This window comes from Pagrus pagrus (genome assembly GCF_965226575.1).
Source record: "Pagrus pagrus genome assembly, chromosome: 3".
Taxonomy (NCBI): domain Eukaryota; kingdom Metazoa; phylum Chordata; class Actinopteri; order Spariformes; family Sparidae; genus Pagrus; species Pagrus pagrus.
In genome coordinates, this window is record NC_140187.1 from 15,844,475 (window position 1) to 15,862,710 (window position 18,236).

General features: G+C 41.2%; 1 protein-coding gene across 1 annotated transcript in view; it reads left to right on the forward strand.

The window, feature by feature from the left end:
• grm2b (glutamate receptor, metabotropic 2b) overlaps positions 1-18,236 on the forward strand; it is a 31,161-nt gene that overhangs the window by 7,507 nt on the left and 5,418 nt on the right. Inside the window, exons 3-4 of the mRNA XM_084349104.1 lie at positions 14,719-15,556; positions 16,322-17,385. Coding sequence (XP_084205230.1) covers positions 14,719-15,556; positions 16,322-17,385 — 1,902 coding nt within the window. The remainder of the gene's footprint in view (positions 1-14,718; positions 15,557-16,321; positions 17,386-18,236) is intronic.

Sequence of the window (18,236 nt, forward strand, 5' to 3'; positions counted from 1 at the left end):
AAACATGCCCAGTGTCTCCACTTTTCCTGAGCTGGCAGTCTGAGCCTTCCGCGGGAAGAGATTCTGCCTTGGCCGGAATAAAAATCCACCTGGGATGATTCTGTTTGAAGCATCAACATTCACAGAGACATCCATCACTTTGTCAGCGACTTCATTTCCACCTCGCAAAGAAAACTGACCTTTCACACACGTATTAAAGGTTGCCAGAGGCGAAGCATCTGAGCATAATTAATTAATTCTGATTGCCCTCACACGGCATAATTACCATGATGCACTGGGTGTTAGCGAGTGTGTAGGTTTAATTTGGTTACACTTTCCATTAACTTCAGCTCACAACACATTTATTACACACACACGCACATAGACACACATAGATTAGTCTTCAGTAAACTGAACACATATAAAGATATTTTTTATTAGCAGTGTAGCGCACTGAACATAAGGCTTTAGTCACATTTGCTTTTCAAAAACAACAGGTGCAATATATAAGAGTTGGTCACCTGTCAAGTTCATAGGGAGCAACAAATCACCAGACTGACCGCTACCTGCGGCTAACTGTAGCTGCCCTTAGCTAGTTTGCTCAGTTAGCCGCGCAGTTAGCGGTTCGAACAGGGAGCTCAGGGACCAGGCTAGCAAAGGAGCTTTGGATCAGGACGTGACTGGGCTAGCTGATTTCATGTTAACAACTGTACAGTAAACATCTCCGCAATACAGTACTGTACATGCATGCCATAATGTCAACATTTATTATTATTATTCATCCTGTTGATTATTTTACTACCTTTAATATTTCAATAGTAAAGCATCCTGTGGCCATTGGTTGACTAGTTGTTTACATTGTTAGTGGATATTCACTTTTTAGAAAACTAATTAAAGTTGAACTCTGATTTACTGGAGCTTGCAAAATCACAATTTTTATTCCGCCTAATGAGTCTGAATAGCTGGAACAAATTATAATTATTTTCTGTGTTTTGGTATCTTCTTATATCTGTGGCAAATTATCATGACACATAATTGTCATGGATGGTGACATTGTTTATCAACTGAAATTTCACCAAAACTGCACTTTCCCGTGCTCCACACCCAGCTCCAATTAAACTTGTGCTTTGCTGTAATCGTCTCTGTCCCTGCTCGCTCACTACTTTTCTCAACCAATTTCATCTCATTAAAAAGTTTACTAGCTTTGTGCTTAACCAGCACTTAAATAACATGATGAGCAGCCACCCCACGTCTCGACATCCCTTTTCTTCCACAGTAACCCTCTCTGAAAACACAAAGAATATCAAGCTGTTTATTTTGGCAACTTGTTGTGATGGGGAAACATCCCTGTACTGAAAATGTCAAAGCTCATAACAGCAACACATACAGTACGACTAATGTTGGGAACTTTCTCACATGAGGGACACTAAAGCATCGCATGAATATTTTATATCACACCTGAAACTGCAGATTGACGGCTTATGAATATGCAGCAGTGTTTATGCAGTCTAACCGTGCTACTGTATGACGATGGCATTGTAAGCGTGAGCGGAGCTGTTGAAACTGTTCAGATAATGAACGTATTTCAGAATACACAGTTTTAGATGTTGGGCGAAGATTATGTCATCAGGGTTGATTGTATAGATACAATGATGCTGATGATTCCAGTGATTTCCAACAGAGAGATGGAGATTGAGGAGGGTGGAATAACACGGTGTCAAACAAATTTAGGCAAATGATAAAACCACAGGTGCATGGCTGAAGTCGGGGCTTATTACACTTAAAGCCATTTTACACCAAAGTAAGCTTATTTTAGCAATGTTGAAAGAAACTTGCCAAAGATGCTTAAGGAAATGGCAATCAAAACCTTTCCCTTTGCAAATGAAGGAGAGCTGTTTTTTTTTTGTCGGTTGTGTTTTTTCAGGTGTGTCACGTTCAACACGTGCTGGGAAACAGGGAACAGTAGAGAGAAAGTATGGTGGCTGTGATTTTCAATCTTTTACTTCAGTCTCTCTTTCAACACAGACTGAACAACGTTCGAGCACTGCTTGAATAAAGATAGATGGAATTTGTCCAACTGGCTGCCATGTTTCTCATCACTGCCGATCAGAGCTGGAAGCGATAAATATCCATGACAACTCGGCTACACCCCCTTTCACACCGACGCCCGGGTGAACATTACGATCTTCGCCCCTGTTACGACGCAATGCTGTGAAGCTAAGGCCGCTGGCTTGTGGTTACTTTTTCATCCTTCTCTGTTCAAGTAGCACTCAAACGTCAAAGTAAAAGATGTGAAGATGAAGGGAAACACATCAGCCCCATGGGATTTTTGTCCTGTGTAAAAGAGGTGTAACAACCCCAGACTTCTCAGGCATTAAAAGTCACATTAAGAATATGTTACAATGTCCTTGTCTCATGCCAACGCTGAATATACTTAATAATCAAATATCTTTCAATCTATCAATTATTCTTTTGCAGCTGACGCGTGTTCACCCGTTTCCTGTCACTCAAATACACCTGTTTTGTTAAACATTTGTTCGGTTCCTAAACGCAAATCATCTTGCCAGCTCTCGCTTTAAAGGAATACTTTAACATTTAAGGAAATCCTCATATCTTGTTTGCTTAATCCATACAACCAACTAAAGGGTTAAACAAGAAGGGTATGTTATATTCTGGACTGGCTGAACTAACTATTTATTTCACCTAGGTATTTAGGAGCGATCTTTAAAACTTATTTCCCAGAATGTGAAACTAAAACTTTTTCTTTATACATTTAGTTCATTGTTAAAATGTATGAAGCGACTTCATAACCAAATCCTGTTTAATTCCCACGGTTCTCCTTCTGGAGGAGTGAAAATTGGACTTGTTTTTGATTCATAATGCGCCATGGCTCCACACAGTAAGTAATATGAGAATGGGAAACACTGATTGCTTGAATAAGTTGAGTGCAGCAGCCTCTTTGACTGTGATTCCCTTGTTAGTGTCTGCTAAAGCAACGTCAGATACAGTCCAACCTTGGGGAAGTTTGCCAGGAGTCTGCAGTGATGAGTGCTTCATGTCAGCATGAATGGAGAGGACAGTCACAGACACACAGGCAGACAGACTGGACTGAGGATGTCCATCTTACCCATTAAACCCGGGGCTTCTTCGCCTGGGAAGAAGTGAATGATACGAATCATCTTCTCCTGTAAAGTTGATGATACTTTGACAAAAGAGCAGCATGTTTTAAAGAAGCATGAAAAGGACTTTGTGTGTGTGTCTCCATGTGAATGAGTCCTCAGCGACCACACAGACCAAAAGATTCAAAAAGAAATCCACAGCTTTTGAGGGTTTTTGTATTAATTTGAATACATACCTCAAGCATCACTATGCTCAACAGTCTCTTTGTTCATTTCCTGGCCACTTTAATGAATCGAGCTGTGAGAGCGGAGCGAAGCCCATGGTGGGATTTTTTTTCTTTTTGAGAGGTCAGTGATTTAGACAGTCCCTATTTATCCCAGAGAAACACTTTGTGGAGATGAAGAGCGTTATAAAAGTGAGGAGGACAAGTGCCAGGGACGCTCCCGGGGAACTTTGAGAGGAGCTGCTTTTCCCATCCGTGGGGTGCATGTCCATTGGCTGGCAGACGTGTCCACCTGCGTGTGGAGAGGAGGCTGACGCTGTCGGTGACAGGGGCCAAGGACGAGATGTGGGAAAGATGGTGAGAGACGAGCCAGTTTCTCCTCCGCCTCAAAAGGATTCTTTCATAATTAGCCCGGCAATGTTAAGGAGCCTTTCATCACCTCCTTGCTCATCCTACTATATGTAGTCGTCCTTGTTATGTCTTCTCACTGTTTCATGTTTTAGGAAAACCGTCTTTTATTGCCATCTGGGATGTTAGCTGTATAAAATTGACCATGAATGATGACTCAATGCTAGCAGCCTACACATTTTTACAGTTTTAAATTTAACCTAGCATGTAATGAAAAAAGAACAATGAAATCATTCTGAACCGGTCCCACACTTTCACAGTCACACAATAAGAAGCTGAAATCTGCTCCCAGGCACAACTTTTGTCCTCAGTGCAGATTTAATGCAAATAACTTGAAGCAGAAACTCTCGCTGAAACTGTTGGACATCCTGAAATAACTTAATAACTTATTTACTTGTTTACCTCCTGAACATGAATTTCTAGATGTATTTGAACGTCATGTAAACATTAGAGTAAAACAGGTGTTTATTTTGAGTTTTGGTGGGGTGAGATCAAAACATAGTTACATAGTGCCCCTTTAAAAAAAACTGTAAAAAGCTTTTATTTAAATTAAAAAATATTCCCCCAGTCTAAAACACTGGTGGACTCAGGGATGCAGGGAGGCCCCCATGTTCGAAAAAATGCTGTGAATGTACCCTCATAAAACATGATATAGTGCCCTCCAGGGTGTCCTTCTAGTGGACAAAACATGGTGAAGTGTCCTCTCCTCACTATAACTATATCATGACTTTCTGCATGCTGGCGCCCCATCGCATCCGGCTGGTGGCCTTTTATTTTTTATTTTTTGCCCATACAGTTCAAACATCGTACACCACTTGTCTAAAAACATGTTTTTTATTGCATGTATTTTTCATTCCTCACAACCATCTGGCAACCCCTCGAAATGAACTTGCGACCCCCAGGTCGAGAACCAATGATTCGACACACATGTACACAAAGAAGAAAATGTATTTTTGTGGTAACAAATAAATAATCACTAGATATATGAAAGTTCAACAGCCTATCTCCTTCAAATGTAATATTGCACTGTAGAGCTCTCCTCCCTTCAGACAATAGTTATTGAGAATCCAGCATCCTAAAAATTGCATCCTAAAATTTATATTTCAAAAATCTCCACTTAATCCTTTAAGACAAAACAACAGCACAGTAGGCAAACTCTGCAAGTCATTGCTGAAGCACCTGGGAAGGTTATAAGACTTCATATCTGTGCAGCCATATATTGGTGTTTTATATTTTTGGTTTGCAGTGATTTATTAAGTCTCTTGCTGTGTCACGCAGAGGAACCGGAGAGGGCTTCCTTATTGTGTTTTGGTCTTCACGGATTGCGACTGGCAAAGGAAGAATCCTGCTTTGGTGTGAACTTCAAAAGCATCTTGTTTATCATGTGATATAGACTGTTATTTCTGGACTGGAAGCTTTAGCACATTTGAAGGAAACAGCTCATCTCCCTAATTAGCACATCAGCGTGTCATTCAAAGTGAAGGGAAACACTGGCAGACTGGTTAAAGTCAGGCCCCCCGCGGTCAATAATATTGCCCGCCAATCGATTTCCAGACACACTTTCCTTCATCTCGTCTGTCTGAGAGCTTTTTATTTTTTTTTATTTTCACAGGAATAAATTACCCGTCTCCGCTCAGAACCTGTGGCTGTTATTTAGAACTATGCTTAAGATTGTGTGACAGGAGCACCGACGGTAAAAAATCCTGGACTTATCAAGTTTATTTCTTAGTTGCTAGAGGCTAGAAGTGATATTTCAAAGCTTTAAGCTGAGCAGATGATAAAGAGCAACATTTCTCGCAGATATATCCTCGTACTTGAGAGTGCTTCAAAAGGTCGCTCTTGTGGTGAGCATTGTTTTGCTGGTGGGAGGAAATAATAGATGTAAGTTTAATGTGGAGGAATTGTCTCCTCCTGAAATAGAGCATGCAAGCAGATCAACACACGTTTCTTTCTGCTGCTGCATTCCAGCTACACAAAGGGCTCACACTGAATCACAGCTGTGACCCACAGACATGAATACATGCAGTGCGGTCTCACGTATGACACATACCTGTTTACATGTGCATCTGCTGCTTTGAATACCTTATCGTCTGTTCGGGCCTTTGTTGTGTGCTCCGTGTTTGTGTGTGGGGTAGATCTTTGGGTGGGTGGGTGTCTGCAGATGCAGCTCACATAAAGCACATTGAGTTTACTTGTAATGATATCCTGCCTTGCCAAGCTGTACCTTGAATAAACAATGCCTCAAATGAGATCACATCGAATTCTGTAAACAGGCCAAAAGGTACAGCTTTGTATATTGTTTCCCAAATCTTCAGTATAAAATGTATTGCGTCAACTCCATTTCATAGAAATTATGTTTATATGTCATTCAATTGTTTCTGTAAGCACATGTAATCACCGCCTGGATAACGTTCAGAGGCGTTTTGTTTGAGCCGCAGGTAGGTGGCCTGGGTGGATGAGACCGGGGGTTCACAGTTAGGTGTAGGCAACATAAGCCCCTTGGTTAAGAGTTCAGATTGTGAGTCAGTTTAATGTTAATAAACACATTATGTCTCATGTCACAGCATGCATTTTTTGCATTAAACCAAGATCATAATCTTTGTGCCATGAGTGCTTAAATGAACCATCGAAAAAAAAAAAAAAACCTTAATAACAGTAGTCACTACTCCATTGGAAAAGAAAAACAGATATTTTAAAATGGATGATGAACTTCTTCATTGATATGTTCATTATCAACTATTTTGTGACATCATAATAATTTTTACATGATCCTGTTCATGTTATAACAAGGTTCTTCACGATATTATGACATAGTTTCATGTGATTACTAGATATTACTTTTCTTTTTTAGGACAACACATTATCTTGTTATATCACCAAACTCTCTGCTTGCTAATTGAACTACCATCCATGTTGCTCATACTGTGCGGGGTCACAAGGCATAATCATACTCAGTCACATGAAAAGATTCTTCTGTTAATGGGAAATATAATCTGGTCAGCTTCACCCCCCTTTGCCATTCAAAATGAGTTATATATAAATGTAAAGTCTATAAGACAGGGTTGATTCAAGAATAAAAACACAGATCAAGCTAACATTTCTGAGATTGAGTTTGACTCCCCGGAGACTTCGTGTCTCAGTGAGGTGCTGAATGCTGCACAATCATTTTGAGTGAATAGATAAACATAGTTCAAAAGAAGTACGTACAGCCAAAAACACGGGTTGCTTTACATCTCTGACGTCGTAGAACAGGAACAAATAAAACACTTGTGTTAGAAATGTGTTTGGTGTAGTTTTGGACGTTGGATAGAGCCAGGCGTGCTGCTTCCCCTGGTTCCAGTCTTCAAGCCAAGTTAAGCAACACCTCAGACTCATGTAACTCCTGAAAGGAAAGAAACAAATGTATTTTCCAAAATGCTGAACTATTCCTTTACCTATCTGGTAGTTATTAACATATATGTTAAAAGGATGCCTGTTATTTTAACATGCAGGCAAGCAAATTGAAGTTAAAGTGATAAAAAGTAAGAACTCAGTAGAGACTCAAGGAGCAGTTTGATGATGTTAGTTGAGGACAAATCGTTAAAATTAATAAAATCGGGGAACATTTGTCCTCTTACGAAATCACAGCTATTATAGTTGAAAACTTTGGGTGGCAGGATTCAAAACAGCATCTTCAAATCAAAAATAATCCTCATCAGCTGCACAACAGATGGGTAGCTGATCCAGCAGATATGATAAAATGGCACAGGCTAGTGAACAGTCTACACTCCCGTTGTGAGGATTTTCCTTTACCGGCCGCGGGTATTACAAGAAAATGCCAAGATGAACTTGGAGCTGAGAGATCAGTCGGCATTAACGAATGTAAACAAGAGAAAAAGCATCAGAGGTGTTGCAGCGCTGCAAAGTTGTTGATCCAATTTCCAATTTGGAAGAATCAGCCTTGGAAGAAGAGAGGCGCCGCAGTCACACTGAAGAACTGCTCAGTGCTCGGGGTTTGCCTCAAATTGTCTGAGAGAGAACAAAACTAGATCCAAGTTTAAGATGTGTGCTTTTGATGTTGCACGGTCAATTAAGTCGTGCTGGTGTTCTGCTGTCTCAGCCGCCTCCCCACAATCGACCGCAGCGTGATTTAGCTTTGATGCCGTTTCCTCTCGGTGAATGTTTGGATCAAAACTGCTGCATACATTAAAGTAATGCAAACCTGTCAACATGCGTCTGATTAACATTTCATCGTATGCCACATTAACCATTAATATTCAGAATCAACATGCAAACAAACTGATTTCATGATATTCATATGAACTGTTGCAACTTCACTCGCAGACGCACAGGTTTTTTTTTTAAAGTTCTATTATTTAAATCTTGGGTGTGTTTTCTCATCAAGGAAGCTAAGAGTTAGACCTTTCAGTATTATTTATTGTTTTCTCTCCTTGCTTCATTTTTTGTGTGATGTCCCCTCTACAAGAATGATTTCTCATCATCAGAAATTGAAGTAGATTAAACCCAAATTGGACCTGACGCAAGCTTGGCACGGATGATTTGGGCCACTGTTTGTACAACATCTGTGTTTCCTTTTGGAATTGGCATTTTAAGAAGCGCAACGCTGAGAAGAAACATCACGTTTAGGCGCCGAGCAGATCATTAAACAAGAGAAATTTTGTTGCGCCTCAGAATTTAACGACTCTGTTGAATGAATTTGTGTTCAGCAACCAGATTAATTTATATTATATATAAACATGTTACCTCACAGCTGCGCTCGCGTGTTAAATATGTGCACAGACACTAAATATTTATTTTGTATACAAGGTCTTGTTATGATACATTAGCGGTTTGCATTATCTCCATTATGCATAACATGTATTTCTGGACCTCTGGTGAGTGAATGGGCTGCTGCACTGTACATCTGTAAGTTTCTCTCTGCGTGTCATCTACTGTATCTACTGTAGGGCTCAGCTTGACAGGGACCTCGGGGACATACAGATGGACTTTCCATGTTGAAAAAATCATGACAGTCACATGAGTAAGAGACTGCACATGTTCCAGCTGTCTCATATCTTCCCTCAGCGCCTCTGCTCCTTTGAAGGAACACTGGACTGAAATGTCATTATTTTGCTCCTGAAGCTTTATGTTCAAACTCAAGATACAGTGCATGGATTCAAATGCCTAAAGACCTGCGGAGCTTGAAAATATTGTTTGTGTGCTGTCTTTTTATTATATCATCATGATGTTGACTGACCAGATAATGATACAAATATGTGGACTAAACACCAGTGATACCATACTCTCACATTCCCAGCTTTTCCCATTATCTTTGAAATATCAGTTCACACTGCAGTCCACCTTGTTTGATATATTCCCCTGCTTTAATAGCTTTAGTATTACTTAACTATTGCGGTGAAGCTACACAGTGGAGTGCTTCAGTCACAGTGTGAGGTGTGGCCTTTCTGTAGCCGTAAACACTGCACGCTGTAAACATTTACCACATATGTTGTGTATTGTTCATGGGCCATTTGCAAGCTCAGGGAGCTATAAATGTGGTCCTTAATGTTTCCTTTTTGGCACAAATAAATGCATTTCTTCATTTATACATCTATTCCAGACATGTTTTAAGACATTAAATTAATACTTAAAACTGCATCTGATCCTTCACATGCATCAAAAAACCCTGATTATTTCAATATGCAAGTATTAATAAAATCAAAAGTTTTACTGCCGGACACAAGACGTCTTCAGAATACATCCTCACTTCATGCTCATATGTTAAAAACTGGATCGCGATTGGTTTCCAATCTAGTTGAGATATCGCAAATCCTTGAATTAAGATTTGAGAGCAGAGAAACGTTCCCCCTGCAGCAGGTGAAAAATGAAAACAGCCTTCAAGCATCAAACTCATGCACACATAAATCATACTACACTGCGAAGGCAAATATCCAAGTGAAGGACGGCACAGGTTCAGGTGGAGTGGGTCTTGAACTATGATTTTGGGCAAGGCAAGTTTATCAAGCAGGTTTCAACAACATGGCAAAGTGCTTTACAAGATATATATAAAAAAAACACAAGGCAGTAGAAATTGACACATAAATAGGATGTTAAAGTGCAGTGAGAGAAATGAATGAAAGACCTTAAATGTTATTGAATACAAGGCAACAGAATCACATTCAGGAAATCAGCAGTTTAGTTTCCATCTACAGTGTAATTGGCTCTGCACAGAGAGAGAGAGCATCTCGTGGGCATGAATGTTTAAAAAGGTAAAAAATAACATTCTGCAATATGATAATACAATATGAACTCAATGACACATTCAAACTAATTCCTTCCTCAGTGAATATTGGAGACAAAAAACCATAATAAATACTAATCCTAATATTAATCTGTGTGTAATCCTAGATAAGGACATCATTCAGCATCGCTTCTGAGACTAAACTTTTAATGTCAGACTAGACTTTATTCTGGGACTAGATTTTTAAAATAGGACTAGACTTCTAATCTGAGACTAGACTTTTAAACTGGAACTAGATTTATATGATGGGGTTAGATTTTTAATCTGGGACAAGACTTTTATTCTTAGACTAGATTTTTAAAATAGGACTAGATTTCTAATCTGAGACTAGGCTTTTAAACTGGAACTAGATTTATATGATGAGATTAGATTTTTAATCTGGGACTACATTTTTAATATAAACCTAGATTTTTAAACCGAGACTATAGTTTTAATCTAGATGAGACTTTATTTTTAGTCCCTGTCTGTGACACAAGCCTCTAGAATTAGTGGTAATCAGCAAAACTCCTTTTCTTTACAAATGGTGGCATATGGTATTTGTAGAGTGGTATATAATCTATGAGACAGATAAGATATTGTGTATAAAAGCATGTACTATATTACTGCCTGCTCTACTGCAAAGAGACTGGCTGGAGTTTGGGTTTAGAGGAAGACCGGAGGAAAGGAAGGACACAAAGACGGAAATATTATAAAAACAATCACTGTTTCACTAATGGACCTTATTAAATAATAGAACCAAAACAAGATCTTAACTGTGAAATGCACTGCCATAATAACCATGATAAAGTAGATATAACCAATAAAGCTAATGAGGTCATTAATCTAATTAATGCAATGATTTGCAATTTCTTTGTGTGTACTTCCTTATACTTGTCCTCACACAACAAATGGGCACTATTCAGGTGATTTCTACATCTGAGAAGAGAAGCGATTTTAAAAAGATTACTTTATAGTTAATGTGAAAATATATGCGAGAGGGTGCCTGAAAGTCTAATCAAACCCGCTCATACAGGGAGGCTGCGGTGTGAATATACTATTATTTTTTAGATTCTGTAGTCCAAGCTATAGCTCATTTGGGGACCACTTTTGGATTTTAAACCAGTGGACTGTGAAGATAGCCTAATTGGTGTCTCAACTTATTGCACTTTTGAGCCAAACAAGCCAAAGTGGTTTGTGACTTTACTATGGGTTCAGTTTAGGACAAAGTTAAGAGTTATAGGTACGTATTGGTTATGATTAAGGGTGGTGCAAGTCTTAAACAAAGTGTTTGCAAATTTCATTGTAAATTGTACCATACCTACTACTGTGGCCGGACATAATTAAGAAATTCAATACAAGTTTGGCGTTTGGAGAGTCTCATTCAATTAGAGCAATTTACAGTATGATACCCCTGAGCCTGTTCTTACGTGACTTGTGGATGGAGAGAGGGAAGTAGCGCATGAGGACGAACAGACGGTTACTGTCACACACTCCAGTGCCGTCCTGAAAGGTGCGCTGTCAGGCTTCTCCAGGAATCCATTGATGAAGGCCAACTGCATGCCTGAAAACTCTGCGAGGAGGAAACTACCTTATTACCGTGCAAGTGTGACCGACTGACTCAGTGTGGCTGCTCACATGTTAGTCTGCTGCATGCAAAATACAGTGTATATGCTAGGCACTATGAATTAATCAGTACATGCAGAGGTCCAATCAGGCTTCCCCATACTTTTACGATGGAAATCACGTCTCTCTGTGGGCAATTTGATGAGACCATTGGAGTAGAAACAGTGGAGAGGACTACTGCCGGGTGCAGTAGTGCACTTGTCTCAATACATCATATTTACTCTTTTCATTCCCTCAAGACTTAATGCCTGTGTTCTGGCTCTTGTCTTTCGGGTGATTAAGCTAAAGGAGGTTAAGCACACGGCCGCTCACAGATCAGGGTTAATGTTGGTAATTTCTGAGGCAAAACAGCGTGTGTTTGCATTGCATATACAACGTCTAGTAGTCTCTGTTTGTCTCATTCCATTAGTTCGAGATACTTCAGTTTACATTAAAGCTGGCCATAGCAATGAAAAGATGAATGTGTCTGCAGGAGGTAATTGTGCAGTCAGAAAGAGTAATGAAAGAAAATGCTTGAAGGATGTAAAATGAAGAAGGAGAAGAAGAAGAAGAAGAAGAAGAAGAAGAAGAGTCCATAATCACGCTAGCAGCTTTGTGAGGTTGTGGTTATACAGTGTGGTTCTGTTTGAGCTAAATGCTAACATGCTGATGTTTAGCAACTATAATGATGCATGTTCACATCTTAGTTTAACATTCTTGCAATGAATAAAACATTATGATTTTGTTTTCATTTATGAATTGCAAAATCATTTCATCATCTGTTCTTTTTCGTGTAAATAATCTTTAAATAGTAAAGAATCTAGCATTTGTATGCTAAATGTTGAACTTGGCTACAGTAAGGTTTAATAGTTCTGTTGACTAACATTAGAAATTTAGCAAGGCAAAAATTACCAATGATTCTCAGCTGCCGTTATTCGCCAGTCCTACATTATCTGCAATGTGTCCAACAGTATTCAAACCCAGAGAAATCTGTAATTTTACTCAAGGTAACAGTGTGTTTCATTTGGACATCTGTAGCTTTAACCACTACTCAAGCTGATGGGATCATTAGATTGGTCATAAACTGGGATATTGGAAATAAGAAAAAGATGGTTGTGCTTAACTAAAGGTCAGGGGATCCCCATCATTAATTCACTCCATATGAGGACATGAATATACGCATCAAAATTCATGGATATATAGAATAGTTTTTGAGATACGACAGTCTGGACCAAAGTGATGGACCAACTGACCGACAGACCGGCACTGCCATCCCTGCAGCCATGCCGCGAGCGTGACTAAAAATAGGCTGTTGAGTAACATGTTCAGGGCACCGCATGCAGAAAATTGTGATCATACTACACACACAGTATATAACACTAGAGATTTACAATATCGCAGCAAAGATTGATTGCTCTGTTTCATTGGTTGGATTGAGTGAGCTGTAATAGACAATAGTACTTTTAATAAATAGGGTGAGGGTGGAAGGTTCCAATTATATCCGTGGGGATGCCATTGTTTGGGAAGCCTCCAGGCATACAATGAAGCCTGGGGGAGGAGGTAGTCAAACTGAAGCCCATGGGTATCCACTAATCACCACTGCGTCTCACAAGGAATCCTGGGAAATGACAAGTTTTCACCAGCTCTCTGTCATAGTCGGCTCTGTAGTGCTGTGTGGGAAAATAATTGCAGTGATTTTATGTTATGACTCTGTCACAATCATTTCAGCAATATTGTGTATAACATGGACGCCTCGCTGAGTTTCAGTTAAAGATTATCATCCACCCCTGTTGAACTCGCCATCAACTATCATCTCCGCAAGGATATCCATATATTTGTCTGGGTTAGGTGGGCATCTTAAGGTCTGACAGAATCTGTCATGAAACTTTAATGCGTTGACAGAATGCTTTTAACTCAAGAAAGCAGAAAAACACGCGGATAAAACCCTTATCTTTGTGCCATTGTTGCTGTTGTTATGTGGCTCTATTTGTGAGGGGATTTGTGGCACTCGCAGCTGGCGATGTGAATCCCTGACAGAGTAAACAGTTTGAGATAGAGGAACATTGAATTGTTCCTGTTTCCACAGCCAGTCTTTACCACAGAGCTGAAGCACTTCAGACTGGAGCAGCCGTGTCCTTTAATGGCTCCACTTCACCTGTAGACCAGATAGATATCCAAGTTAAAAAGCAAAGAGTTGTGAAATTTGATGCAGAATCACATTCTGTTGATCCCAAATTTTCAGCTATCAGAGATGCTGTTTAAGCCTCAAGAATGTTGTACAATTGAGCATTTTTTATGCTTGTCAGGTGCAGAAGTATCCGTGACTTAAGGACAGTACAACTGCGGGTGAAATCAGTATTTTTAGAATAACTCTTGTGCCACTCACAGAAACAAAGCCACAGATAGTTACCATCTACCAACAGTTCCCTTCAGCGCTACAGAGTTTGATAATGCATTTCAGCTCAGTGTTGTGTTTTTTTTCTTTACTGTTTTCGTACACTCCTACTACTCCTACACTACTACTCTGCTCAAGTGCCAATATTCAATATTTTATCAACACTGAGTCAATATTTCACTCAAGAGTTTGTGGAGACAAAGTTGAGAAATGACTGAATAGGATGATCGCCAGTGTCTCCCAAAACAATGTGAACCTTCATTAGACACTTGCCATTTGGTTTGAATTAGGCAATCAAACTACTTGGTTAGGTTTAGGAAAAGATTTTCGTTTGGACTTAATTATAGCATAAACAGACAGTTTTTCAAATTCCTCTCTCCTAGTGTTTCCCTGTGGAATTACTGTTTGTGCCACTGTGTCAAAGACAGCATTAGCAACGTGGCTACCACTAACAGCCTGGCTACTGTACAAAGCAATGTGCCATAATTTGTCCTTCGTTTTTGGCAGAAAAGTGCAAAGAAAGCAAAAACTGCTAAAATGACCTAAAATACAACTTATAGTCCTTCGTCAAGTACAGGTTTCCCAGGACATTCTGACATTCAGTACCATGTAGCAACAAAGTCGATTGTTTGATTCTAGCAGGGGACCGGTGACGAAGGCTTCATGAGTGTGAAATGACACTTTACAAACATGTAATAAACCTATTGAAATATTTTCCGTCTCTTTCTTCAGGTGGCCAACCTCCTGCGATTGTTCCAGATTCCTCAGATCAGCTATGCCTCCACCAGTTCAAAGCTCAGCGACAAGAGCCGCTATGACTACTTTGCCCGCACAGTGCCTCCTGACTTCTACCAGGCCAAGGCCATGGCTGAGATCCTGCGTTACTTCAACTGGACCTACGTGTCAACAGTGGCGTCAGAGGGCGACTACGGTGAGACTGGGATCGACGCCTTCCAGCAGGAGGCCCGCACTCGCCAAATCTGCATCGCCACTTCAGCCAAGGTGAGCCGCTCCATGAACCGCCAGGGCTATGACAATGTGATCCGCGCTCTGCAGCAGAAGTCCAACGCCAAGGTGGTCATCCTGTTCACCCGCAGCGAAGACGCCCGCGAGCTGCTGGTGGCTGCTGCTCGCATGAATGTCACCTTCACCTGGGTGGCGAGTGATGGATGGGGAGCGCAGGAGAGTGTGGTGAGGGGCAGCGAGACCGCAGCAGACATGGCTTTCACTATCGAGCTGGCCTCCTACCCAATTAGAGAGTTCGAAGACTACTTCACCAAGCTGAACCCGTACACCAACACAAGGAACCCGTGGTTCAAAGAGTTCTGGGAGCACCGGTTTGGCTGTAGCCTCCAGGAAGCTGGCTGCAGTGAACACAGCCTGCGAGATGGCACTTTTGAGCAGGAGTCCAAGATCATGTTTGTGGTAAATGCAGTCTATGCAATGGCCTACGCGCTGCATAACATGAGGCAAGCTGTGTGCTCCAACACATCTAAGGTGTGTGAAGCCATGAAACCAGGTAACGGCAAAAGGTTCTACAAGGAGTTCATCTTGAAGACCAAATTTGAAGGTAGGAACAGTGATGGAAGCGAACACAGACAAAATGTCTCACTGGAACAAGAGTGTTTGTTTCATTTGTACTTGAACATGTAATTGAACATTTTCATGTGAAGCAAACAGGTTTGCAAATAAGCATGTCACTGGAACAAGACATCAACTGATTTCCTCTGCTGCACTGAAAAGGGCTTTGTGTTTATTCAATTAGCAAAAACAACTAATTAATTAGCATGGAGGAACAAGTGGGAGGGAAACAATCTCGAACATACTATTCTCAAAAGATTGGGTCTTGGTTGGATGAATGAATACACATACACATACAATACATAGATGAGCTTAAATGGCAGTGTGAGTATTTACAGGAATTCACTGATAATATGCCAGGACAGTGATATTTTTGCATTACATTTTTATGTCTTTAAGCATCAGTCATTGCACTACCTGCTCTCTGTTTGCGGAGCGGAGAGAGGCACTGAGTCACATCCTTTGGACTGTCACGGAAAATCGGAAAGGAAATCCACAGTCCAGCAGCATTAAACAACTTAAACAAATCGTTCACAGTCTTGTATAGGAAACTGATAGAGACGGGGGAGATCTCACTGTTCACATCACGTTACAATCCGCTCACATATGGCCAATAAAACTCTGGTTTATACATGTGAATCATTACAAATTGGTACATAGAGCCCCTTTAATTTAAATCATACCCTTATATTGTCTCAAGACTTATGTCCTTTACAGTACCCTTAAGTCAACATTACTCTTTGTTTCCTCCCAGCTCCATTCAGACCCACAGAAGCAGAGAGCATGGTGCGCTTCGACGCTTTTGGCGACAGCATCAGCCGCTACAACATCTTTCATTACCACAAAGAAGACGGGAAGTTCATCTACAAGAAGGTTGGCTACTGGGACCACAACTTGACCCTGAACACCAGCATGGTGCACTGGCGTAGCCTCGCACCGCCCACCTCGCAGTGCAGCGACCCCTGCAGGAAGAACGAGATAAAGAGTATGCAGCCTGGAGATGTGTGCTGCTGGATCTGTATCCCCTGCCAGCCCTACCAGTACCTGCAGGACGAGTTCACCTGTGCGGACTGCAGCTTCGGTCAGTGGCCGCTGGCTAACTTGACCGGCTGCTATGATCTGCCTGAAGAATACATCCGCTGGGAGGATGCCTGGGCCATCGGGCCTGTCACCATCTCCTGCCTTGGTATACTGTGCACTCTGTCAGTAGTGGGCCTGTTCTTCAAGCACAACGAGACGCCTGTGGTTAAAGCAAGTGGCCGTGAACTCTCTTACATCCTCCTGTTGGGAGTGCTGATGTGCTACCTCATGACCTTCATCTATATCGCCAAACCTTCCACTGCTGTTTGCACCCTGCGCCGACTCGGCCTGGGCACCTCCTTCGCAGTGTGCTACTCAGCCCTTCTTACCAAGACCAACCGTATCGCACGTATCTTCAGCGGAGTGAAAGATGGAGCCCAGCGGCCACGCTTCATCAGCCCCGCCTCCCAGGTAGCGATCTGCGGCGCTCTTATCTCCTGCCAGCTGCTGGTGGCTCTTATCTGGCTGCTGGTGGAGGTGCCAGGGGTTCGGAAGGAGGTGAGCCCAGAGAGGAGAGACGTGGTCACCCTCAAGTGCAACAGCAGGGACTCCAGCATGCTCATGTCACTCACCTACAACTGCATCCTCATCATCCTCTGCACTGTCTACGCCTTCAAGACGCGAAAGTGCCCCGAGAACTTCAACGAGGCCAAGTTCATCGGATTCACCATGTACACCACCTGCATCATCTGGCTCGCCTTCCAGCCCATTTTCTATGTCACTGCCAGCGATTACAGGGTAACTATCCGTGAAAATGTGTCTTTCATAGTTGTTAAGTATTCAGAATTTAGATTTCTAGAAAACTGCTCAAGCCCACTGACGTGGAATAATGTAAACAACGTCTATAAATGACTATCCCAAGTGTGTTTATCATTCCTAAAGAAGAAGGTGTCACTCTCAGATTCCATTTGATCATGCTCACCCAGACCCATGAAAGAGTGAGCTTTCTTTTCATGTAGGTTGAAGGATCTTTCAAGAAAAGAACAAAGACTCTGGAGACGGATGAAGCTGGAATATACAGATAGAAATAATTAATGACAGTCAAACTGATTCATTGAATAACGGCATCGCTAAATGCTTAATGACACATTTCAGGTGCCGAAGATCAAATCAGGAGATTTATTGCTGTTTTTCTCTCTAGATACAGAGACTAAATCATAACTGGCCCTATTCGGTGAACTCACCAAGCAGTGTTATGACATGAAGTAAAAATAATTGTAAGCAGGGACATTTAGTGACACTGCCTCCCTAATAGTCAGAGGAAATATGACATATCTGCTGCAGAGCTGTCACATGGGAATAAAGTCTCGCAGCCAAATTGCTAAAGGCTGCATTTACCCTGAATCACACAAATGATGAATAAATGGGCTGACTATATGCATAACTATTACTGGACTTGTCTGAAATGCTTCAACAGACCAAAAATTTGAATATACATTTGATTATTCCAAAGTAGAGAATGCATAGCTGCAAGGACGAATTCATACATCCCTCCATGCAGTGTGGAGTAATAAGGCAAAAACAACGAGCGTAAAGCTGACAGAACATGTAAGTTATGAGTCCCGGTGCCTTAGGCTGACTCAAGGGTG